The sequence below is a fragment of the Excalfactoria chinensis genome, chromosome 10 (assembly GCF_039878825.1).
Source record: "Excalfactoria chinensis isolate bCotChi1 chromosome 10, bCotChi1.hap2, whole genome shotgun sequence".
NCBI classification, from domain to species: domain Eukaryota; kingdom Metazoa; phylum Chordata; class Aves; order Galliformes; family Phasianidae; genus Excalfactoria; species Excalfactoria chinensis.
The window spans coordinates 11,022,452-11,047,834 of NC_092834.1; the positions used below are offsets into that span (position 1 = coordinate 11,022,452).

The window sequence follows — 25,383 nt, forward strand, 5'->3', positions numbered from 1 at the left end:
TCTCAGTACCCAGCTATGTTAGCCAACTTGGGAACGTTTCAGCTTGAGAAACCATAGGGTTACTTCCAGTTGCAGCAACGAAGCCAGTCTTTCAGGCTGGATCATCTCTAAGGGCAGCCCTGCCCCTACAGCTCTGAGCTCAGCACTCCTCTGTGATGTGGATGGCCTTCACCCTGCTCTGTGCCACACAGCTCCCCTGGGTCAGGTCAGCACGTTGAGATGGTGGATGCAAACTGACCCAGCCCAGTGAATTTTAAAAAGGTTTTTGAAAATAAAAATACTTAACATTTATTCACCATTTTAAGTCACCATAGTAATATTGTACACGCTGTAAGTAACCCAAGAACGTTATTAAAAGCTACCAGGAACAGAAGGCAATTTGTACAACCGTGGAAAGAAATACACAGCATGTTGGAAATAGAGCAAAACGTTCCTCAAACAAGACAACGCCTGACACACATGAGAGTGAGAAGAACCAGCATTAAAAATGAAGTTTTAAACAAAAATAAAGATGTCATGGCTACAAGTATTATACAGTGATAAATACTTCAAAAATATATTATGATATATGGAAATTCTCGTTTTGTAAGGGAAATCCAGAGAAATTCCAGCCTCCACTGGATTTCACTATACCAATTAAGGTTTAATATTTAAATTCCTTTCAGTAAGAACTGGAACTGCAGCCATTACTGTCCTGTATCAACACTTACACTCTTGTAGTGTCATGAAATCAGCCTTACATTACATCAAGCCATAACGCCTCACATCACAGGTACTAACTGCTCTACATCAACCAACGAGTTGAGTTGCCTCTCAATAACAAGTGCTGGGCACCGCATGTGAAGCCACAGACCGTGTTCTATCAGTCGGTGTGAGGCCACGTTACAGTACGAATGGCAGGCGAGGTCTGGGACTGCCTCCATGTAAATGCCTAGAACACAGGGTTTAGTTACGAGTCCACCATAGCTTTTTCCTAGCATGACATTGAGCACTCAGAAGTTACAGTACAAGAACCATGGTAACGTTTAGGGTCAAACGTTCAAAAGAAAGTCCAGGGGACGTTTGGAGACGACACACTGTGAACACGCACAAATGGTGGTGTGGTACATCTTTGTGCCGTTACTGGGTAGCGAGTGAAGCGGTTTATAGCCAAGGGTTTGGTGAGCGAGTTTTCCGAGCCACTTTAAAAATATAAACTTCTTCTTAGAGGATCTGTTCTATAGAAAATAGAATGCGATCTGGTAAAACAGTTCTGAGAGTACTTTCCCCATTGCAAAGATCCATCCATCCATCCATCCGCCTACCGCACCACCAAGAGAAAAGCTAATCCTGCTATTCCAAACCCTGCTGCTGCCATGATAGCATTGCTTAAGGTACTGTTCTGGTCGGCTGGTTGGGAGCCATGTCTGCCGAAGAAGCGACAGAAGCCGTCCTAGAAAAGCAAGAGAAAGGACATTGAGTTGGTTGGCTTAGCAATCAGTCATTTTGCTTTTAAACACATCTTTGAGTACAGTTGCGTTTGCAATCCCAGCACAGCACCTGTCAACCACAGAAATCCCATCACGAAAGCCTCAGCCCTATTGTCTTCAGCACACAAAACGCTTTGTGTGAGCTCACACAGGAGACGACTGGAAGCGGTCACTCCATGTGTTTGTGTGTGTGTTTGTGTGCCTTGCTCAACAGACAATTGCCAACGTCTGGATAGGACGTTCAGCATGTCACTGCATTATTTTCACCCTTTTAAGCAAGGTTTTGATCACAGCTGCCAGCATTGTTCCCCCCATTCACGATTCAGAAAGTATGTGAAACACAGGATATGGAAATTTCCACTTGAAAGCCAGGAGCCTGAAGCCGGTCCCATCCCGGTCGATGCACGACTCTGATTACATATTCTCTTGGAAGGGCCAAGTGGATGCTGCTCAGCACTGACCTATGACAGAGCAGAGCTGGCAGCTGCTCTAGCAGATCTTTATTTGCGATAATCAGAAGTGGCAGTCATACAAGTCCAGATGGTCGTGTTTGAACTCCGCTCAGCAGATGTCTATGTAAACAAGTTATACTCTTGATTTCTTCCGGAACTTTGTTCTTTACACTTTAATTTCTGCCAACAGGCAATGCGATTTTGCTAAATGACAGTTTACATTGTAGCCAACCACCATATTGTCCTCAGCATCCAGATGGAGGAGTGACCATTGGAAAACCAACTTCCTTTTAGAAGTTCTCCTTTCCTCTGGAAAAGTCAGCACAGCCAATGGCTCATCTCCCCGCTCTCCCTTCAGACTTTTGTACTTCTCTGCACCGGTATCAAATATTCTGCTAGTTTGGAAGATGGGGAACTTGAAGTTCTCTAGGATACGTGACATTATCTTTGGAAACACAGGCAGAGCCGCACAGATGCCTTCAGCGCAGCTTTTTGAGCATGGATCTCGTGGCAGAGGAGAGACAGCAACTGCAGCTCTCCATTGCCGTCGGTTCTACGCTGCCATGTGCATTAAGGCTGTCGCCCACACTGCCACGATACCCAACCCGACCAGTTCTGGAACAAGAGAGCACCGGAGCAGCGCTACTGACGGCCAATGAATTCGCTCCCAGCTGCATTCAGGGATACACATCAGTACATCCGGAGCGGACCCACCTGAGCCGTTCTCCGGGCCGCCCACCTGGGGACAGGGCGAACCGCGCCCCCGAGCAGAGCAGCACCGCTCCGAGCGCGCGTGTAAGCCCGGCACGGGGCGCTGACAGCCGCCCTAAGGACTCGCACGTGCCGGTCCCGGAGCCATGAGCCGCCCTTCGGACGCGCCCTCCCACACCCGGCACAGCCGTCGCGGCGGGCAGGCGGCAGGGCGCGCCTCGGCGCTGACAGCTCAGCCCAGCGCCCCGACCCCGCCACGCCGCAACACCGGCTCCCGGCCACCACCCGCGCCGCTCCCCGGCCCGCAGGCACCGCTCGGCGCCCGGAGCCCCGCCCGAGCCGCTCCCGCCCCCGGCCCCGGCCCGGCCCCGCTCACCCATCCGCCGTGCTCCTCCATCCACTCGCCCTGCTCCTCGGCCAGGTACGCGGCCAGCGCGGCGGCCAGCCGGCTCGGCCCTTCCTCGCAGCCGCTCTCGGCCAGCGCGGCCGCCAGCGTGCCGGCGAACACCACGAGCGCCAGCAGCCGGCCCCAGTTGAGGCCGCCTTCGGCCTCCAGCTGCGCCGCCACCTTCCGCAGCAGCGCCGCCGCCTCCCGCGGCTCGGCCCGCGCCAGCGGAGCGCAGGAGCGGAAGAAGGGCCGCTCTCGGCGCTCCAGCTCGGCCGCCGCCCGCCGCAGCTCGGCCGCCGTGGCGCTGGGAGGCAGCGCGGCCCCGCCGGCGCGGTGCTGGAAGTAGTCCTCCAGCAGCAGCGCCGTCTCCTCCTTCAGAGAGCCCGGCATGGCGGCGGCCCGGGGCGGCTGCGGGCCCGCAGCAGCTGCCGCCGACTAAGAGGCGGAGCGGCCCCTCCGCCCCCGCCGCCGCCGCCCGCGTGGCCCGGCCCGGCCCGGCCCTCTCCCGCCGCCCCGCCCCGGCCCGCCCCTCCGCCAGCCGGGCGTTGCCGCGCGGTGCCTTTGTCGCTCGGGCCGCACGCGGTGCCGGCGCGGGGCTGCTTCGCGCTTTCCCACGGCGGCGTCCCGGGGCTGCAGGGCGCTCCTCGAGGCCTCCGGGCTGCGGGACGGGCGCGGTTCGCCTCCAATTCCAGCCGGACGGCGCGCGGGATGCGGGGCTGGGACGCTCGGGCCGCGGCCGGTGAAAGGGCAGGGAACAAAAGCGGCCCGAGGCGCTGCCGCTCCGTAACGGTCCCCCGAGGTCCCGAGTCCCCGCGCGGCACGGCTGCGCCGCCCCGCAGCTCTGCGACGGCACGGACGGGCTGTGCGCTCACACGCGGCCGTCCCTGCCGAGCCCCGTTAGCCAACCTAAAAATAGAGCTGGACCGAATCCTGCAGCGGTTTCGCTATCGAGAACGGCCCGAGCTCAGAGCCACCGCTAAGGCAAACTCTCGGTTTTACATCCCCATATTTGGTGCTTTTTGTTTTGCTTTTAACCGGGAAAATCTGGTCTGTGTTTATGCGCCGGAGCTGTGACTGGAAGGCAGCACGGCTTTGCACCCGGGCTTTTTGCTTCTTAAACTCGGGTTTTCCCTACGATTGTTAATCCCGGAGCAGGAATTTCCTATTGCATTCCTCAGGGCAGGAGAGCAGAGGGAGAGGCTGCCATCGCTCTGGCAATTTCCTCTTCCACCCTTCCTGTTTATACGGCGTTCGTTCGGAGGGGCCGGGCCGCCTGACAGGGACTGCCGCTCCCTCGCACTCACACTTGGAGGCAGCAGCCCGCACGTGCGAGACCCCCGGGCCTTCTCCATGCAGGGACGGCCGTGCCAGACCCGGTGCCGGCATCACTGCCACGAGTGCAGTGTGTGGGTACTGCTATCACAGGGATAGGCTGGTTCAGCACTTCCCCAGCTCTTCCGAGGAAGGGAAATGAAACAACGTGCCTAAAGTAAGGTGCTGCTTTTTTTTCCCTAGGTCTAAACTGAGCGCTTCCAGCGGCAGCCTGCACGGTGACCACAAAACCTACATGCAAGTGCAAAGGACAGCTGATCCCAGCACGACTGCTCCACTGCCAAAGCAGAGAGCTTCACTGCTGCATCTCAGCACAGTCTGCACGCAGGATTTACCCCAGCAGTGACAGCCAGGCCCTCAGCAGCGTGTCCGTGCCCTGTGCTCACTGTGTCGCACTGCAATGTGAGGACAGTCCAGGCTCTTGCAAAACACATACTCTGCATTTTCCAGCGCATTCTTGTGTCATTTCTGGAAAGAAAACATCACATGTCAGCTATGAGCCTTCTAAGCAGGAAAACACAACCTGAATCCTGGCCTTCTGGAGGCAGGAGGTGCTCAGAGGGAGGCTCGAGTGTCTCCAAAGGCAGCTCTTGCAGTTCTGGCTCCGTGGGTATCACTGGAAGGTATTGCAGGAGCCATTTTCCAGTACATCTGGATACTGCTCTGGACAAATGACCTACAAAGCTGTATGGTGCAACAAGTAAATGCCAAAATCCAGAAGCAATTGTTACCACTGCATGTACTTAACACGAAATTGACCAAGAACATGCTCTCAATATGCAAAATACAATTTATTGTATTTGGGCCATTCATAAGTATCAACACAATGCAGTAAGTTTGAAACAGATATCTTACCAATAAATACTATCTAAACATTAATATCTTTTGATCAGATGTGTACAGTGTATTGACTCAATATTGCACAGTCAGCTCCATATGACATTACAGTTTCTGTAGTGCATTCGATACAGGGATTGTTTGCCACAAGTATTCCAAAGCATCAGGGTTGCCTTTTCCAAGCAGAAACAACTGTAACTTCATGAGAGACTGAAGGCTGATACACGTATCAGTGTCCTACCTTACCTGCTCATGGATTCTTTGGATCCCAATGTTTTCATAAATGAGGCCCACAGCGGGGCCCAGCAGCTCGCTGCCATCCATTCTCACACCCAACTACGACTGCATTGCCTCGCTCCAGTAGGAGAGCTGTTCAAGTAGGGGCTGTACAGTTTGGCTTCTAAGATTTGGCCCGCATTGGCATGAACTTGTGCTGCTCTGATGTTACACAAGGATCTCAAAATGGGAGCATGCTGCCTTTAATGCACATTTAAGGCTACATCACCCTGCCATGGCGGTGTGAACTGCTCAAAATGCAGATAAGAACTGCGATCACAGAACAACTGTGACTGACTTGGAAAAGACCTGACCATCAGTGTAATGGTGCTAGAGCTTAGCGTGTAGTATCCCTCAGTGCTTAGCGTGTAGTATCCTTTAAGTAAAGAAAATTCACTCACCAAGTGATACAATTAACGATTTCTAAGAAACTACTGGTTAAATACTACCTCATGATTATGTAAATCATGTTTATATACCTCATCTTTGCATTTATCATTTTGTATATATTTAGATTCTTTATATTCAGGTAACAGAGACGAAATACTAATTTCAATCTAAAAAGACAGTAGGAAAAAGCAGGGATTTAAAGGGTTCTCTTCTGTACAAAAAATACATTTTTATGACAACAACCTTCCCAGCAGGGCCTCTGCTCACCGTGCTTCAGTCAGCCGCAATGACATCACTAAGCATCAGAGTTGCTTTTCTTCCCACTTTTCAACACCAAAACTCAATGCAGCCCTATGGAATGTTCCCAAAACCTGATGCTACAACCTGATAAAATCAGGAATCTCTCTTGATTTTTTTTGCTCTAAAAAGGAACTCAAATCATGCAAATAAACACATAATGTGCACTGTAATACTCATTTCTGTGATACAGACGACTTCAGAGAAAAGTCCATTTATAATTAACTAAACTAGTTCTATAGTAAAATATGGTACTTTCAAAACAGAATCAGAAGCATTAACTTTTACCACGAGTTCATGTTTGCTATGTGTTCGAGCAGGTTATGTCCTACCTAGTTGTGTTGATCTGTGGGTTTGGTGTCACTCCTTTGTAGAGTAGCGAATGTCTGATTTTCAAGGAGCTTTCTTTATGCTGTTTTTGCAGTCCAGGTCATCGGTCTTCATTGGATTCTGCACACAGGATCTCATGTTAAGCCCAGATCTGCAGAAAGAGAGTTGAACAGTCATTTATGACCCTCACTGTTCTATCAGGTACTGAATTAAAATTTGCCAAGGCAGTCAGGTTAGTGACACAGGATACCAGCGGCCGTGATACCATTTAAGAAGCGACTTCAAAATTTCCTTGGCTTCAACAGCTCTGCAAGTCCTGCGAGGCAATGTTTCCATTCGAATTTTCAGCTCACACTTTATGCTGCAGGATTTTATATCTTTGTTAGTTGTCACAGAACCACTTGAGTTGGAAGGGACCTTTAAAGGTCATCCACCCCTGCACTGAACAGGGACACCTATAGCTCCATCAGGTGCTCAGAGCTCCTCCAGACTGACCTGGGGTGTCTCTCCAGGAGTGGGGCACTGCCACCTATCTGGGCAACCTGTACCAGTGCCTCACTGCCCCTACTGTAAAAACTTCTTCCTCGTATCCAATCTACAACTTCTGTCTTTTAGTTTGAAACCATTTTCCCTTGTCCTATCACAACAGATCCTGCTAAAGAGTCTGTCCCCTTCTTATAGCCCCACCTTAGACAGTGAAAGGAACCTGGAGAGTCAATTTTCCTTTCCTAATCCCTGTCCCTGTCCCTTTCTATTAAAGCAAACCAACCAGCAAGGTGCCCCCAGTGCTTACTCGCAGAGTGTGGTCCCAGGACCCTGAGCAGAACGCCGTCCCATCAGGAGAGACCCGCAGGGTGCTGACACGGTTCTCGTGTCCAAACAGAATAGATACACGGGATCCTTTCAGCACATCCCAGACATTTATGGTGTAATCATTATACCCTGCAAACAGCAGGCGACCTACAAAGAGAATGAGATTTCAAAAAATGAATTCTTAAGTGGGCAACACATCATTACTGCAGTAACGGGAAGCAGGCAGCAGCCCAGCTTTCCCATGCTGACACACACACACTGCCACGCTCTTATCCCCGTTAAATACTAAAATGATTAGAATATTAATTAGTTGAAAGCCAACAAAGGCCAACATTTCTTTGCTCAGACTTTGCAGGAGTTGAATACAAACAGCTGAACAATCAGGAGAGAAATTAGTGATTCTTTGTCCCCAATGGGACCAGCAGTGGTGCCCATGACCGGCACAGAGCCATCTCCATCTGTCAGTGTGCTGGGAGCAGCTTGCCCCATGCTCAGCCCTGTGGGAGCCCCCTGGAGCAGGGCTGGGAGGAGGCGGAGAAGACTCAAGCTCACATCTCTGGATCTGCAGTGAAAAATGGCTCTGCCTTCGTGCTCTTTTAACATACTTTGAGTTTCTATTAATCATTTATTATCCTTTAATAAACTATTCATGTAAGTGTGCGTTATAGTCAAGTTACATTTCGTGTTTCCTTTGAAGCATTTTTAACAATCATTGTGAAATTCTAGCCCAGCTGTAGTTAATGGCAAAATATTTTCTGCTTTCGGCGTGACCAGGAGAATACTTTTCATTGCTGCAAAGTCAGCTGGGCGACATAAAGAGTCATTTTAATTTACAGAGGAAGATTTTTGGATTTAGCACTGGTTTTCAAATGCTTTGTCAAGTTAAACTGACAACATTTGACAGCCTTCCACCATCCCAACACTAAAACCACCACCTCCCAAGTGCAGTTCTCACCACTGAGAGAGAAATCCACACTGGATGCTCCAAAAATGATGCTCTCCTTGGAATAAATTGCTACTTCTCTGTCTGCGCGAAGGTCGTATAAGCGGCACTAAGATCAAAACAAAAACAACGTACGTGTCACAGTAAAGATCAGAGTCAACGGCCACTACTTTTCATTGAAAGAATGTGATTGGGAAGGCCTGCAGCCTAGCAGGTATCACAGAAAATGGCTGCTTGGATTCCTTCCTTCTGTTCTTTCTGCCCACTACAACTGGGACTCCTCTGGAAGCTAACAAGGATCTGAACAAAACCAGGCAGCTTTGTGTAAACTGAGTACAGAGCTTGCTCGTCCAAACCTCTCCTGTACACCTCCTTCCTGTCCTGATATAAAGAAAGCAGTTTGGTTTTGGACCATGGATATCTCCTGGAATTTCTGCCGCTCCCAGCCTGCTCTCTTGCTTCCCCACTGTGGTTTCCTGTGTTAGGGTATCCTGCTGCCTACTTACTGGCTGTCGGCACACTCTCTAAGATGAACACTTCAGCCATAACGGGAGCTTCAGAGACACAGAATTAAACCTCCGGAGCTTTGTTAACACTGCCCACATGGTATGGTGCTAAGGCCGTTCCCTTGGCACAGAGGGAGCCACAATGCTGCTCTGTGCTGTGATACAGGACAGCAAGCAGCCTCTGGCTGAACATGAAATGAGGTTTGTCTGCTTGAAGAACCTACGCGAAAATAATTTAGGTGAGATAACACATTTTTCATACAGATCTTTGATTTTCATTTCGTATGGAAAATCCCCACTCACTCTAAAACCCTTATCATCTCCCAGCACACTTTGGCTTGCTTAACATGGAAAGGCTGCATAGACAGACAAGATTTCATTGCCATTCAGAATAGCAATCTGTTAGGTCTGAAATCACAAAGCACTTTTCAAATACTTGAACTGAAAACCTTCCTTAATATGTTAAGCTTAAGCAAACCCTGGCCAGCTGGATTTCTTAATATTAAGACTTGTGAAGAACAGCTGATGAGCAGCCTGTGCATAGAGGAGGAGCTGTGCCATTGGCAGGGCTGTGTGAAGCCACAAGGTATGAAATGTCCACATTTCTGTCAATGAGTAATTCTATCAGACTGTCCTGATAGGGAGTAAGGGTCACCTCAGGTGAGAGCACTGCTGTGTGAGCACACTTTTATGGTTTCCCTCCACACAGTCAGAATTACATATACCTCGAAATCCCTAAGTATACAGTCAGCTCAGAGATACCCATCAGCACACCGGTCTGTAACAGGAAAACACCAACCTCTTGGCTTAAACAGTGACATGGGTGGAAACTGCCAAAACTTCCATCAGAAGTACGAAGATGGCCTTTCCCATTCTCCCATCAAGTCAAAATAATTAGTAAGCACAGGAGCCCAGCTTGTGGTACTGGGCATCAAAAGAAAGCACTCTAATTGGTATTTAACAAAGGACGTTTCCTTCTTCTCACTCTCTCAGCATCTCAGATGTTCACAGTGCCACAACCAAATGTGCAGAGATGCACTGGGCTCACCATACAAGCTAGAGGTATTAATTTCCAATAGAAGCTTTTAAAACCTAAAAAGCAGCGCACGCATCCAGGGAAGAAAACAGGAATGGTTCTGTTGAGTTGAGTCAATTTTGGAGCAGACTCAAAACATGCTTCTAGGTCAGAGTACCTCAGAAAGGTTCTTCACCCCCATGCACCTCAGTGAGATGTCTGACAAGGCAGAAGGGTGTCAGGTGCCTCCCAAAGGCCTGCTCTCCAGTTGCGTTTATTGCCAGCTTGGCTCCTGCAGGGTTGCAAGCAGAGCCCTGCAGACCCACCAGCTGTCTCAAGACTCCAGCCACACACACCATGCCAGAGCCCATGGGCACCAGGAGGTAAGTGACATTTTGCAAGCAACATGCAACATGCTGACTAACATTACCAGTCAATACATACTGTGTCCTCCTAGCAGCTTACTCATAGATAAACCCAGGAAGGGCTATTGTATGACTAGAATGCCCTGGATGCAGTGACTCATTGCAGTGAGTCATGTTGGCAGGGAGGAGATGGACATGGGGGCCAGCCTGCCCTCAGGATGCACAGAGCTGCTGAGACCAACTGGCTGCATCTGCACAGCCCCACGCCAAGCCCACAGCCCCAGTGCTTGCTGAGACATGCATGTTTGTGTGTCCTTGCATTGTGCTGCTGCTTCTGATGAGTGGGGTTGATCTCCTCACTGGTGACAAGGGACGGGATGAGGGGAAATGGCCTCAAGTTGCACCAGGGTAAGTTTAGGTTGGATATCAGGAAAACCTTATTTACAGAAAGGGTTGATAAGCACTGGAATAGGTTCCCCAGGGGGGTGGTTGAGTCACCGTCCCTGGATGTGTTTAAAAAGTGTTTGGATGTGGTGCTCAGGGACATGATTTAGCGGAGGGTTCTTAGAATTAGGTTAGTATGGTTAGGTCATTGTTGGACTTGATAATCTTTAAGGTCTTTTCCAACCTGAGCGATTCTATGATTCTATGTTTCTATCTGGTTCTTTCTGCACTGATTGTGGCTAACTGTATGAAGCCAAATCTCTTCTAGTAAGACAGCTAATTCTGATTGTGAAACTTCAAAACATAGAACATTTGAAATGAAGATTTGGGCAGTACCTCATGTAGAAAACTTCGCAATGGTGACCTACAAATCATTACTAGATCTTTTTCCATATAGTGTTTAATATCTTCATATCACATCCTAATTATGGCACCCTAATTTTGGTGCTGCAGGCCCAGTGCAGCCACTGGCAGATTTCCATGAATATGACCTAGGTTCTTAGAACAATCTGACCTGGGAGGCAACAGAACTCAAAATTATGCTGTTGAATCAACATACCGTGGCATCATCTGAACCAGAGGCAAAAGCATCTCCACTTGGGTAATATCTGTGCATGAGTGAAAAAAAAAGACAGAGAACACATTACATTATTTGGATGAGATCAGTCTTCAAAAATAGAAGCAGTGCATGGCTCAGCATCACAAGTGCGTCCTCTCCCACAAACACACTGACCTGACGCTGTTGATGTCTGAATCGTGGGTTTCGAAGGACTGGATGCACTGACCGGACCGCATGTCCCACACCATGGCTTTCTTGTCACACCCCTAACAAGACAAAAGAAACTCACTACAGTTGTACAAACAGTGACGATCGCCCCTCATGTATCCAATATGTGTTCAAACCCAGCTGCATTCACAGGGCAGTGCTGCTGTGGGGCACAGAGAGGTCAGAGGGAAAGGGGCCCTTGTGCAGACATGGCAGGGTGTGTTCACACTGACCAGCACTCAGTGCCCTGCTCTGCTCACATTGCCACTGCATCTGCAGTTTCCCCATGCTGCATGAGTGACTCGTTCCCTTACTGCTTCACATGCTCAACATAAATATTAATACCCAGCACTAAAAGTTTTATGATAAATGCTTTTCATACACTGAAACTGGAAATGAAATAGATGTCTCTTGCCAAACCAGAGTTAACTCCCACCACAGCTTGTAGCACCTCCATGCTCGGTGGCAAGGCTGGATGAGAAAAGAAGCATGACAGCATTTCAGCTCATCATCAAGCTCTAAGCCACCCAAGCTGTGCTTTGAAAGGATGGTTTAACACTGAGTGCTTCCTAAAAGGTGCCGGGCACCTGTGATGTCCTCAGTGATGGACCCTCTCATGCCTGCAGAGGCACGTTTTTGGTCCTGCTCTCAGCAGCAGTGTTTCACTGCTGTCACAAAAGCAGCAGCAGGAAAAAGAGCATATACTTTTCTTTTAAGAGTGATGAGAGGTTTTAATAAACACAACCCTGCAGGGGAAAGGCAGAAGGTAGGCTCAGCTCTGGGGGTGGCTCAGCCTCTCCACAAGGGTCCCTGCTGCCTACATGCTGTATGGGAAGCACAGAGCAGCCCAGGCAGCTGCTGGTGAGTGCTGCTCAGCAGACTGTGCCCCACGTTATTTATTTTTAAGCACATGTAATTGCTGGCTAAATTAACTCTCTTCACAATTCAAGTGTCTCTTTATTTTTTGAAACTCTCCTGTAAAATGAAATCCCAGCTTTTTTTACTAATGATGCCATTATTTAAGTTACTCATTATTTAAATGTTCCTTCATACCAAGTTGCAGTTTCTGCATAGGCGAAAGCACACTGTGTTGAAAACATTTTGGATTCAGCACGTTTCCCTTGGAGGCTCTGCCACAGCCCCAGCCCAGCCCTTTGCATTGCTCCCATGCGCACCATTCTTACTGACCTCTCAAGGAGTTTGGGGCCAAGACCGAACTGAGAAGCTGCTGTTTGGATTACTAAGGTTTGAAGGAGAAACCAGCAAACACCTGTGGAGAAATGGCCCCACGACTGCTGCCCACCTTGCCCCAAGGAGCAATGCTCCAAGGGCTCAGAGCACAACAGCCTGGAGCTCAGCCCTGAGCTCACCCAGCTCTATAAGTCATACTGTGATTTTTAGTTGTTATACACAACAGCTCCCGTTCTACATGCTGTTGCATTTACATCGCTTATTCCATCTCAAGATTGCTGTACTGCAGAGCCCTGGTATACAGGGACATTCTATATATCACTATACATCCAGGTCACACCACTTCGGTTATGCAGCATCAACTCAGCGTAAGACAGACCTTCACTAAAGTGGTGTTCTGCATTTGATGAGTTAAGTGAGTCTCTGTGAGCACAGACATGCCTATGCTTCTACACTGACAAAGTATGACATATTCTCTTAGCAGTACCATAGCTGCTTGCGATTCTTCACCCTATAATAAGCTGAGCTGTTCCCAGGGAGAATGAATCTGTCCTTTCTGGGAAGTGAGCTCAGTGGCAGGAAAGCCCGGGAGGAGTAAATGCACTCAGATGGAATTAGCTTTCAGTCACGCTTCGGAGCAGCTGTGCTAACAGCAGGCAAACCGGGCCAGTGTGCTGGACTTTGCTCCTGGTGGACCCACCAAATTTGATAAAAAGAGCTGTAACTGAAGAGGTCCAGGTTTATCGTGAAGGGACAAGACTGTGACTCTGTGCACTATAAGTGGAATCCTCTGATTGACAGACAGTACCCTCCAGCACAAGGGCCATTTCCCCTAGCAAGCACAGGACACATCGTGCCATCACTGGTTAGACAAAATAACCAGGTAGCATCCACAATTATTGGTAGCAAGGGCTCACCTCCCAGCTCCTAATAGCTCCTACCTGCACACTTGGCTTCTGAGGTGGGAAGGACCAGCACTCCCTCAAAAAGGAGCTAAAACCCACTGCATTCACCTCTGTGCCTTGTTGTGCCTTACTGTGTAGCCATAGCTCAGCTGTCTGGGGCAGTGCTCCTTCAGCAGCAGAACACCATTGGGAAGGTGCCCTGATATTTCCCTAGAACCATCCTTTGGCCCCAGCAAGGTTGGCGTGTCCCTCAGGGCATGGGGAGCAGCGGACAGCATGTGGCTGACAAAGGGTCTTTGAATGCCTCTGGTACCACTGGAAAGCACAGGGGGCTCAGCAACAGCTGAAGATGTGGCCACACCTCATCTCTCTGCACCAACTTGCATGAGGGTCCAGCCAGCACCCATGCTACCCCTTGGCTGCTGGGGAGTGGTTGAGCAACACAGCGGCATGTGCATTATTTACAGCCCTGCACTGATGCCCCAAGCAGCCACTGGCACACCCTGCCTGCCTCCAGAGAGCTGGGCACAACAGAGCCAAAAGCAGAAGGGCGTCTGCTGTGGCGAGCTCACACCTCTGTCTGCAGAATGAGCCTGCAGCTCCAGTTCTGAGCCCGTTCCTTCCTGGGAGAGGTGTTGTTTTGATCTCGGGCTGAGTTGCTTTGGTGTGGGATGGAATCTGCTAAGTAAGCATAACCGCGGTCACAATGAGAGGGTGGGTTTGACCCCACAGTCAGAAGTTTAATTTACTCCAGATTGAGACATCTGCTTGCAATGAGAGGATTGCAGTGATGCTCCCACTACATACTCCAACGCTTCTTCAATAAGATCACAAGCCTCCTGTTTTGCTGCCTTTTCCCTCCCACCTTCCTTAACTTGATATGATGATAGGAAGCTCCTGCTTACCCCAGAGACAAATGTATTTCCAGTTTCTGAAGGAGCCAGATCCAGGCACAGGACATCAGCTCCATGTCCATGGAAGCTTTGCAGAAGCTGCCCACTCTCAACATCCCACAGAGCACAGGTCCCATCTCCGCTTGCTGTCAGGATCTATGGAACATGGCAAGGAAAGTCACGACACAAAATTCAACAGATAATCAGGCTTACAAAGAAACAACTGGCATCCTATTTGTACGCCAAGGACAGCTTTAACTTCAAGAAATATTATACAATAAATCAAAGCCATAAAAACAATCCTCTTCTGAGCTGAGACCGTGTTTTTAACTTTTAAGGAAAGAAGTGAGAGTGGAGAGAAAAGGAGAACTGACACAGCTGTAATGACATAGTGTTTCAGTAATGGTCAGTTTTGTGCAGTGGGGTTTGAAGAACAGATGCCATCAGAGATCTAAGGGGTGGTAGAACCAGACCGGTATTTTTGTCTGTCCCTGTATTCAGCTCTACTTTAGGCTGCTGGAATTCAAACTGCTTAAAGAACTGTTGGAGTAAAGGATGCCTGTTGTGGTTTACCTGCTTAACTCCTTCAGGTTTTTTTAGCTTGAAATCGCCAGATTCAAACCAATGAATTGGGCTTAAGACATGGATATTCTGAAAGGGAAGCAAGCCTGTCTAGACAGTTGTTTGACAAGTCCATCACTTCTCACTTGTCCAAAACCATTTATGTGTGAAGAGGCTTGAACAGATCTTGATCAAACAGAGCTCACAGCTTCCCTCATCTGCTACAGGCATGTGATCAGTGCTTGTGATTGCGGCTAAAGCCTGATGATGTTCAATTGTTTAGAATTTCCCCTTGGCACCCAAAGCTGTTATGCAATCACAGATTTTATAGGTCTCTGTGCATAGACATGGAACAGACTAGGGTGACCATACAACAACTCTGCATGTTCTGTAGTTCTCTGACCTTATGAAGTCTTCTGCAAAGATTATTCTCATGTTCAGTGGGGAAACTCGAGGATCCCAGTAGGTAATTAGAGGTTAAAAACAAAATACTCCTTAACAAGAAAATGATCATACGCTCATGAAACCATTCACAGAGTTGCATAAAAGTTAAACACTGATCACGTTTGACAGGTGCTCCAAAAACTCCTCCCAAAAACAAAAGTCTGCAAAGCTGCAGAACAGCCTATTCCAAACCCTCCTGCAGAGTCACAGCGATATTCTGGGATGTCAACAGTAGAACAAAGCCCTGAATTGTCTTTCTGCCCTGTTTTTGAGCCTAGGTTAATAAAATTCTCTATTTTGTGCATGATTTGTGCTCAGATGGAAAGTGAAGGTACTGAGTGAGGAATGAAAACTTCCAGCTCTGAGCATTTGCTCTTGTAAGAAAGAAAGATCTCATGGAAACAGGAATAGCTAAAGACATAAGGCAGAGGTTTGTTGGCAGTCCATGGCTCCAGCTAATGCTGGAGTTGAACTCGATGATCGCTATGGATCCCTTCTGGCACCAAGAAGCAGTGCTGTACATGGCCCCATGTTGGGGCTCACCAGGAGTGCAGGCGCTGGGGTAGGAGCAGCAAGAAGGGCCACTCTATCTTCCCCACAGTCACATCCTTTTCCTTAGCTCTGTCACACTGACACTATGGCTGCCTGCCCCATGAACAACACCCGAGATCCCAACTAACTCTTGCTATTAATACACACAGAGCATTGTCACGTGGGGAACATTATCGCTCTGCAGAGCTGCAGATACCTAATTTAGGAAGTGAGGCTCCCAGGCGCTCTGTGTTGGGGAAGCTTTCTCTGGCAGGACTGATCTGTGGGGCCCAGGCTGATTTGTGCAGGTTACCCAGCTGACAGCTCAGTGCTCCTCTTGGCCTGAGATGGCAACATGATGAAGAGCAAAGATGGCACTTCCTCTTTCAGCATCTGTGCAGCCTGAGCTTGGCTTTCATCAATGATGAGCCACCTCTTACCAGATGTCATGGACACACCGATTTCTGAGCTCCTCTCCTGATATTCATTCTGAAAACTGAGCACAGGTTTGAGAAAGCAGCTGAGGCAGAACAGCAGCACTCGCAGCTCTGGTGCTGGCTGTCATGGAGCTCTGCACTTGGGGAGCTGTGCTCTGCCCCAGAGATGCTCCAGGACAGGCAACACGGCAAGTCCTCTGGTGACACTGCCAGGAGAGCAGAGCTGCACAGTGTACCTGTTGCACAGTGTACCCTCAGAATTTCTGCATGATTTTAATTCTTAGGCCATTACCTAAAGGGAGAAAAGAGATGCAATGCGGGGTTCTCTGGGATGCCCTATATAACAGTGCCCTAACAGAAGCTTAGCCAAACCATTTGCTTGTATTTGTTTAAATAGCGCTATAAGCAATCACTTAAAAGCATATGCCTATCAATCACAAGAAAAATTCTTCAGCAAAATCTCAGAATCATTGAATCTAAAATAACTTAATCCACTGTGGTGCAGTATATCAATGCAGTTTGCCATATTTAATAAGGAAGGAAAAAAAAACACTATTTTTTCCTTCTATTTTTATTATGAAAAATACATCACATTTTTCTTTTCTTTCCATAGGATTTAAATCATGACACACATAGGTATGGACAAGAAAACAGATGCCTGGTTTTGTGTCTCATCACAGCCATTCCACATCATTTAGACTCTCCTCCAATTACGCAGGGCTCCTGCACAGTGAGGTCAGGGCTGAGCAAGCCTGAGACAGGTCCCTCCACCACCTGTTTCCATGACAATCAGCCTGAATTAGCACCTCAGAGTCATTCCAGAATGACAGACTGGCAAATAACAACATACTTTGGGGCATCTCATGTCTTGAAATAGAAGCAATCAGAGCTGGCATTTCCTTCAGAAGAGCTCTAAATATCTGCAAGAAGGGAACAAGGTATTCCCTTTCCAGCAGCTCTGCTGACACAGAGAATGATTTAAATGCTTTTTTTTCTTTCTTTTATTATTATTTTTTTATTTCCTGAGTGCTCTGAATAGAATTTCAATATGAATTTGAAAACCAGGGTGGGCAGGGAGGTTACTCTGGCTCCTTTCATAGTCTTTTCTGTTTCTGGAGAAAGGAGTGTGATATTCACTGCAGGAGGAGACTAGACTGGTCCTAGATGATCTGCATTTTGTCCCTAGCTTTGCCATAGAGTCCCACTGTGACTGTGAGCAATCACTGCTCTTTGTCTCAGCCCCTATCTATGAGACAGGGTCAACATCACTGCTTTCCCTCAGGAGAGCACATCATGGCAAGGATGGCTCTCTGTGGAGTCATCCTTGAGCTCAAATATGTCACTTGATATGAATAAAAAAATACTAAGAATTAAAGCAAAGTTGACTGGACATCCACAACAAAGCAGGCAACAATGCACACTCCACCACCAGCTGGCAAAGCAAACACCCGGCTTAGTTCTACTTGAACTGGTGTTGTTTTTTTTCTCCTCAACTATTTACATTAGTTCAAGCTCCTAAAAGCACAAGGCAGCACAGGGCCAGCGAGCAGAGAACACACCGAGTACCAGCAAACATTCTCTGCAAAAGACACAGGCTTTTGCAGGGCACAGGCACAACAGCCTGGCCACAGGCTGTTACAAGCTGCCAGAGAAGATTTTGCAGCACATTCATTGCTCCCGAGTGTCCCAGAAGCCCTGCATATGGCAGGACATGACTCTGGTTACTGAACGCCCCTTTTGCAGAGAAGGTTACTGCATCACATACAAGTGTGGCTCATGTTAGGCAGGGGATGCATTTACCTGCATGTCAGAGTTAGTGAAGCTGCAGGCAGACAAGTAGTTTGTGTGCATTGCAACCGATTTCTTCTTTGCAGCCATATTTTCATTTTTGTCAAATGTCAGAGGGTACACAGAACACTTGTTGTCCAGGCCACTGGAGAGAGTAATAATAGCAAATAACAGAGAGAACTGGTTAAAACTGCAACAACAAAAGGCAAGTGGTGATAAGAAGGAAACCACCTGTCAGTGCTGTGCTACCAAATCCTCACAAGCACCGACTTCCCTGTATTGTGCTGGCCTGGACCTCACGTGCGGGTAAGCCCAGCTGCCTCACCAGCCTGGCTACGTTACAACACATCAACAGCTGAGGCTCACTATTTTTTACCCTCATCCAGTTTATAAATGGCACTGAATTAAGACTTACTAAAGTACAAGCTAGAAGGTGACACGGTCACTTCAGGGTTAATTTTTCCTATTCAGTCAGAGTGCCATTTTTCTGCCATGTGTCATTGTGAGTACTAGCATTTAAAACATCATTATTTATGTACATTAATAAATTTGATATAACTCCTATGGAAGAGACAGCATAGCAAAGAGTGGACGTGAAGTAAAGGTCTTTTGGAAGAATCTGGGGAAGAACACACCAGAAATACCTACACCTGCAGCTGGTGTGTCCCTCTTGGACAGTCACAGCAGACAAGCTGTGTCACCCAGGCCAGCTGTGCCCACCTTGATGCCTTTCTAAAGCTGTGTTAGTTCAGTCATGCCTCGGTCCCGGGTCCCCAGGACTCCAGCAGGTGCTTGCTTTGTGCCTTAACTGCACGGCTCTTAACCAGTGCCACAGCAGAAATACAGAGCTAGGTAGTGCGATGCAGTTATGTCCCCATTGCCTCCCTTACAAGAGCTTCCCTGTCATTCTTTAAGTTGTAGTAAAAGTCATACAGTTTCTGAACTCCATCTCCACAGACACTTATGGAGTCTTTTTTCCACATTTGCAAGCAGCACAGTAAAGTCTCCCTTTGTTTCTTTCTCGCCCCAAGCTTACTTTGTCTGTGTGATCCACCCAGTCCCTTTTTAAAAGATCTTTTGCCAACTTCTTCTCTCTTTGTTTTCTCTCCTGCAAAAACTTGATTTTTTCAAACCTGAGCCCTCAGAAAAGTTGCAGATAATTATCAAGGACAGGGTCACTTCCCCCCACTTCACCTCCACAAGATCTATCCATGTGCTGATAATCCTTATCGGACAATCTTTCTCTCTACCTCTTAGAAGAAAGAAAGCAAAGGAAGAATAGGGTTAAAACCACTCTCCCTTAGAAGATATATCCAATGCACACAATCAAATTGGAACAGAGAACTTGCATGCATGCAGAATTCCTAACCCATGATATAAATGCTGAAAGAGGATTATTTACCATGCTTATACAACAGATGTTATTGCACTGAAGTCAGTGGAGACAAAATGGATGAGCCGTTATGGGACTAGAAACAGAGGCACTGAATATAATCCTCCCATCCACAATCAAGGCACGCAAGCTTCTAACTGTCGGCATCTTGTGAAGGCATCAGGAGATCCCTGCAAATCAAGTCTCTCTGCACAAGCAGCTGGGGAAACTGGAAACTTACCCACAAGCAATGGCACATCCAGATGGGGCATATGCACACGCCATCACCCAGGTACATGGCATTGTCACGGCATGTTCCTGAAACACAGTATCTCTCTTTAAAACTTAGACATTACTACTTCCCTAACCCAGCAAAGCAGTAGGAGGACAGCTACTCCATACCTGACTACTCTCACCTTATTCACAAGCCCCAAACACAGCGCATGTTTAATTGATGCTACTTGGTGTTGAAAATGTCAGTGTGGTACATATGTGGGTGAGTTAGAAATGAGCTGTATTTTCACAGCTGTCTGAAGAAAGGAGAGTCCTGACAGAGCTTAGAGAACCAGTACTGTCATATCACAGTAAACACCATGGCTAAGAATCCCTAGTGATCACACATGGCACCTTGCATAGCTGTTACTCAGGGAAGTTTTCCATTTAACTAGCCTGGTTTTTCCTCCAGCCCAGGGGCATCCCATCAGTGAAAGGATTGGATTGGTACATGCTGCAGACCACAACAAATAACAGTGCCCTTGTGGGGACTTTGCTCAGAGGCAAGTGAAGGGAGATGGTTTGTGTGGGTTCCTTGCTCTGAGGTGCTGGTGGAACCTTGCAGGCTATTCTATCATACTGCTGTCACCTGTGCCACCTGTTTGCCCTTCAGACCTCCACTGTATCCCACCGCTGTTTGCCCTCTGCACAGAAATTGGGCCTTTGCTGACTTTCACCTACCTTATTGGTAGTGAACGAATCCCACACAATCACCTTTCCATCCTAAATGAAAACACACAGAGAGGTACATCTGTCAGATCACATTCCAAATTTGGGGGAAATTCTGCTGCTCATTGATATCCCTGTCACGGTCACCTCAAGAAGCCATTGCTAGCGAGTGCTCACCTGCCTCCTTTCAACCACAATGTGTTTCCCCCAGCCTGCAACCACCATCTGCAAAAGCAGACACTTCTCCCATGTAAAACCTGTTGGTGGCTCAGTCCAAGGCCTTACAAATACAAGAGGTGACCTGTATTATAAGTCATTTTCCCAGCTGGCAACATGCACAGAATAATTTATGGACACTGCAGTGTTTATTCATCTTCCTTTCCTGTCTTTTTCTATTTTCCTCTTTACTTCTTGCTACACTTACTTCAGTTATACACTGTTACAACCAGCTAAATAGCAATTGTAACAACACTCCACTGAGAGTAACTCAACCACTTTGTGTATGCCAGCAACAATCCTGCCAGTAACTTTGCCTTTAGTGCATCATACTGGTTATCCTCCCAGTTTGCTGAAACTGAAATGTTTATTGGTAAAGAGGAATTTTTGCTATATCTGGACTCGTTTCAGTTCTTAGAAATGGAGACAAAATGCATTACCACTTTACTGCTTAGCTTTCTGATTTACGCAGTGGCATTTTAACCACTAAAAAAAAAACCAAAAAACAAACCTGTCCCGTTAATTATTTAAACTTTGATTCTCTTTGCTGGAATCACCATGAATGGTAAAAAACTCACAGTAACTGAAGGTGGCTTGCAATGCAGATTGCCTATTTTTATCCCTCTGGTGAGACCCCTGACAGATTTCATATAGGTCAATGAACAGCTGTGTGATGCAGCTCACTCACTCACTGCCATACTGGGCACATGATGAACCAGGGGATCTAGAAAGTAATTATCTTATTACCTCCTACAGCTCGTGAGACTGATCTTGAGCAGGTGGTAGGACAGTTTCTCAAAATGCCCAAGTAGATGCAGTAGCTTTGGCAGATTGTTTGAGGCTTTTAAGGCACACAAGATTGTGGAAGAAATGTTTGCACACAGGAATCTCTGCAAGAATTAATATCACTTTCCTTCCCTTTTCCTGATTGTTTTTTGTTAACACATCAAGTGAAATCATTACTGAACATTAAGTCTGTAATCCCAAGGCAATAAAAGTATGCATTTGCCTCAGAAGAATTCTGTACAGTGCCCAACATTGTCTTTGTAAAACACCCGCCCAGTGGCATACCTGGGAAGAGCTCACAATTCTTCTTTTGTCTTTGCACCAGTCCATACAGAGAACTTTATTTCCGTGGCCCTTCAGGGTCCTCCTGGTCTTCATCACAAACTGGCCTAATGCCTCCACACGCTCTGCCACCTGATGAACTGCAAACAGCTGATGGTTAGGGAACCTTGCATTGAAATTGTGCCACAGAAAGCCTTTGCATGTGTGAGTAATGTCACTTGGAGGAATGAATCCAAGAAACATGAGCCTATATGCAAGCCAAAAGGTCTGCCTTAGAACTGGCAGGTGATAAAACCAAGGTGGGAGGTGTACGAATATATCCACCAAAAAAAGATATGGATGCACTCACCCATGGATTGAATTCCACGGCTGTAGCAGCTGAAGCACTTGCACGCTATCGTTCCCAAGCATAACTGGAAAATCAATTACTCACCCCCTTTCCTCCCTCTCACTGTCTGAGGGAAACCCTCAGTCTGGCTGTGGCTTGAAAGAGCATCCCCAGCCTCACCCACACCCTGAGGTGCTCAACAGAACTGAAGATCACTGCTGTGTCTTGGAGGAACAAATCATACAAAGAAGGGGATAAGCATCAAATCTCTGAAGTTTTCACTGTAAAACCCTTGTTCTGCTTGTGAGACTCAGTGTGATACAGCTACCAGAGACTTCTTGCCATGCCATCCCCACCTGATGCCCAAGGAAGCTCTGAGGGCCAAGACACAGCTCCGACTGAGCAGGGAAATGAAGGTGATCAGAGCCAGAACACCTCTCCTGTGAAGAAACACTGAGGGTACTGGGCTTGGAGAAGGCTACAGGGAGACCTCATTGCAGCTTTCCTCTGCTTGAAGGGAGCCTACCAGCAGGAGGGAGACAGACTTTTTACAGGGGAAGACAGTGATAGGAAAGGGGGAAATTACTTAAAACTAAAAGAGGGAGGATTTAGGTTAGATGTTAGCCCTGCCTAGAGCTGTGGGTGTCCCATCTCTGGAGGTGCGTGAGGCCAGGCTGGATAGACTCTGGGCAGCCTGATTTGGTGGGTGGCAACACAGCAGGAGGGTTGTAACTGGATGGGCATAAATGTCCTTTCCAATGTAGGCCATTCTATGATAACGGGATCCAGTGCTACCTCATGTCATGTTTGTCCATGATGAAACATAAACTAACACAGCTGCTGCTAGCTAAGGGGACAATACCTGACTCAGATCTTTAGAAATAAATGCAGAAGCTCACACACTTCAGTGAGCTGGCAGATGAAATATTAAGCTTTCCAGAGCCTTGCTAGAGGCCGAGCTCCATGCCGTGTGGGACGGGTGACTGCTCTAGAGCAACGCTGCTGCTTCACTCTTGGTCACTTTTCTAGAGCAGCTGCAGGCGTCCTTCACTTTGAGATCAGTCCTTGGCACAGGGTCAGGGGAGAAATTTCTGCCTAAGGCAGAGGCTGATTTCAAGTAGTTTAGATTTTCAAGAGTTGTCTTTCAAAACCACCAGCCCTGTGGGCTGTGCCAGAGCAATGCTCTGCCTGAAATCTCTGCTTGCCCAGCCTCTCCCAGCCCAGGGCCCAGTGCTGCCCACCACCCCCAACCATCCGACCCTGCTATTTCCAATGAGAGGTCAGAAACAAGTTTCTGATTACTATCCTATAGGCTTACTCAGGAAAAGGTACATTTTCCCCCTACTTTTGCCCACCGAAACCCACTCAGTGATCCAATCAGAAGACACGAATGCACGGGACAGGAGGTTATTATGGCAGCTGGAAAGACGCTTGAGGCCAGAACATATCTGAAAAAACAAACGTTTCACAGACAATAGCAAAGTCTTTCCATTATGTCAACACAACTGAGACTCTGTGGAATTGTCTGGTTTGGCTTTTACGTTCTGTGAGGACGCTTATCTCCAGTCGCAGCCATAATAACGCCGTACCCGCCTAGCACAGGTTGCAGAGTCAGATAATTATTTTGAAGCGTTCCCTGACATTGTTTCAGGATAGTTGAAAATTATGCACTCAGACAAACAGATCGGCTGCAGCCAGCAATTAGCTCGAGTGGTTTTACAAAGGTCCAGATAAAACATGCTATTTTTATAGAGCATATGGTTTGGACCAACAGGAAGCGGGGATTTGATGCAGATACCACCGGGTCTTTGATCCTTTCTGTGCTGGAAGTTCTAATAGTATCTCTGGCCTTAAAAAGTTATGGCTCGCATGAACAGGACAAGCTGTTTTATTTATACCCCACATTTCAAGTGAGAGAACCAAATCCCTGAATCTGTAACACTGTGGCTCAAATGCATGTTTGGTATTTCCCCTTTCTGTCCACATTTCTGAGAGCTGCTGTTCCAAACCCACTGGACAAATAAGGGCAGTACCAGTTCAGCCAGCTGTTTGTTTTGGGAACCACAGAGGGAAGGTTGCGATCAGAGGGAAAAAAATGCAAAAGATACATTTTTAGATTAAAAAAAGAGAGAAAGAGAGAGAAAGATGCCTTATTCTGTTATTTATAACCTCAGCAGAAATCGCTCTTGGGAATAACTGAAACATAAAAAAACCGCTCTGATATAGACTTGACTGTGAGTAAGCACTGCTCTACATGAGTGTAAGGACGTGGAAACCATGCCACGGCCCAATGGAAGTTACAGATTTTATGTGTGAGAAAAGAGGTAAATATCCTACAACTGCAACGTCATGTCCTTTTACAGCATCGCTCCAACCGTGGGTGAAACTGCTTTCCTGAGCAAAGGTGGATTTAAGCTTATGCCAAAGGGACCTGTCAAAGAGAGGCCCCACTGCTACTGATACAGCAGAGGTGCTGTACGGATGGGATGATTTATGGTAATGTTTCTGTAATGAGGCCTTTGCTTAGTGATTCCTATTGATAGGGTGTGCATTATGACGGTCTAACTTAGACTAGAATATGCTCTATTTACTGCAGACCAAAAAAATAAAACGTAAGTCCCTTTAAACGCTCCCACAGCTGCTACTCAGCAGTTCTTTAGGAAACAAAAAATCCCGGCCTCATTGAAGCACGTCCCCACCAACTTCCCCGGGGTCGCCTTCAATCTTTGTTTCCGTCGCTAAGATGCGCGCAGTACCGCCGCGAGCAGAGCTCCGGGCCCGGCGCTGCGGAACCCCGCGGCCTCCCGCGCCGCCCCCGGTCTGCCCCACGCGGGGCCCGGCGGGCACGGAGCCGTCCGGCACGGCGCCCCCCGGCCGCATCCCCGGCCGCGTCTCTCCTCCTCCCGGGCCGGCCCGCGCCCTTCCGCCCGCCGCTGCCCGACCCGGCCAGGCCGCGCTCCCCGCCGCCCCGCCGCCCGGCCCCGCTCACGCTCCACGTCGTGCAGCTTGGCCCGCTCCTCCTCCAGCTTGCCCTTCAGGCTCTCCGCCTCGTTCTTCAGCGAAGCCAACGTCTCGTTCTCGTGCAGACCCTCGGTTGCCATCTTTGCAAAGGAAGCGGCGAAAGACAGATGAGAGGGAGGGAGGAGGAGTTTGTTGCCCGGCTCTCAGGGATGCTCGGAGGCTCCTGCTGCCTCAGCAACGCAACGCGGCCGGCTCCCCCCCCCCCGCACGCTGCCGCCCCGCAGCACGGCGGTCCCTGCTGCAGGTGCAGCCGGGCACCCAGCCCTGCCCGCTGCCCCAGGGCTTCGCTAGCTCAGAAATACATGCCAGCGGGGAGCTGCTGCGTGCCCCAACGAATCTGTACAACTTTGCA

General features: G+C 48.2%; 2 protein-coding genes across 2 annotated transcripts; both read right to left on the reverse strand.

Moving 5' to 3' along the window:
• Positions 1 to 260: 260 nt before the first annotated feature.
• On the reverse strand, positions 261 to 3,498 carry BCL2L10 (BCL2 like 10). The gene is made up of 2 exons (XM_072345098.1): positions 3,009 to 3,498; positions 261 to 1,432 (listed from the first exon to the last, which is right to left on the reverse strand). The coding sequence occupies exons 1-2, from the start codon at positions 3,408 to 3,410 to the stop codon at positions 1,301 to 1,303; spliced, it is 534 nt and encodes a 177-aa protein (XP_072201199.1). The 5' UTR covers positions 3,411 to 3,498; the 3' UTR covers positions 261 to 1,300.
• Positions 3,499 to 5,124: 1,626 nt separating this feature from the next.
• On the reverse strand, positions 5,125 to 25,238 carry GNB5 (G protein subunit beta 5). Its single transcript, XM_072345099.1, has 11 exons — positions 25,000 to 25,238; positions 21,686 to 21,822; positions 20,411 to 20,452; positions 19,698 to 19,774; positions 18,097 to 18,229; positions 14,336 to 14,479; positions 11,302 to 11,393; positions 11,128 to 11,176; positions 8,251 to 8,347; positions 7,276 to 7,442; positions 5,125 to 6,633 (listed from the first exon to the last, which is right to left on the reverse strand). The coding sequence occupies exons 1-11, from the start codon at positions 25,109 to 25,111 to the stop codon at positions 6,622 to 6,624; spliced, it is 1,062 nt and encodes a 353-aa protein (XP_072201200.1). The 5' UTR covers positions 25,112 to 25,238; the 3' UTR covers positions 5,125 to 6,621.
• Between the last annotated feature and the right edge of the window lie 145 nt (positions 25,239 to 25,383).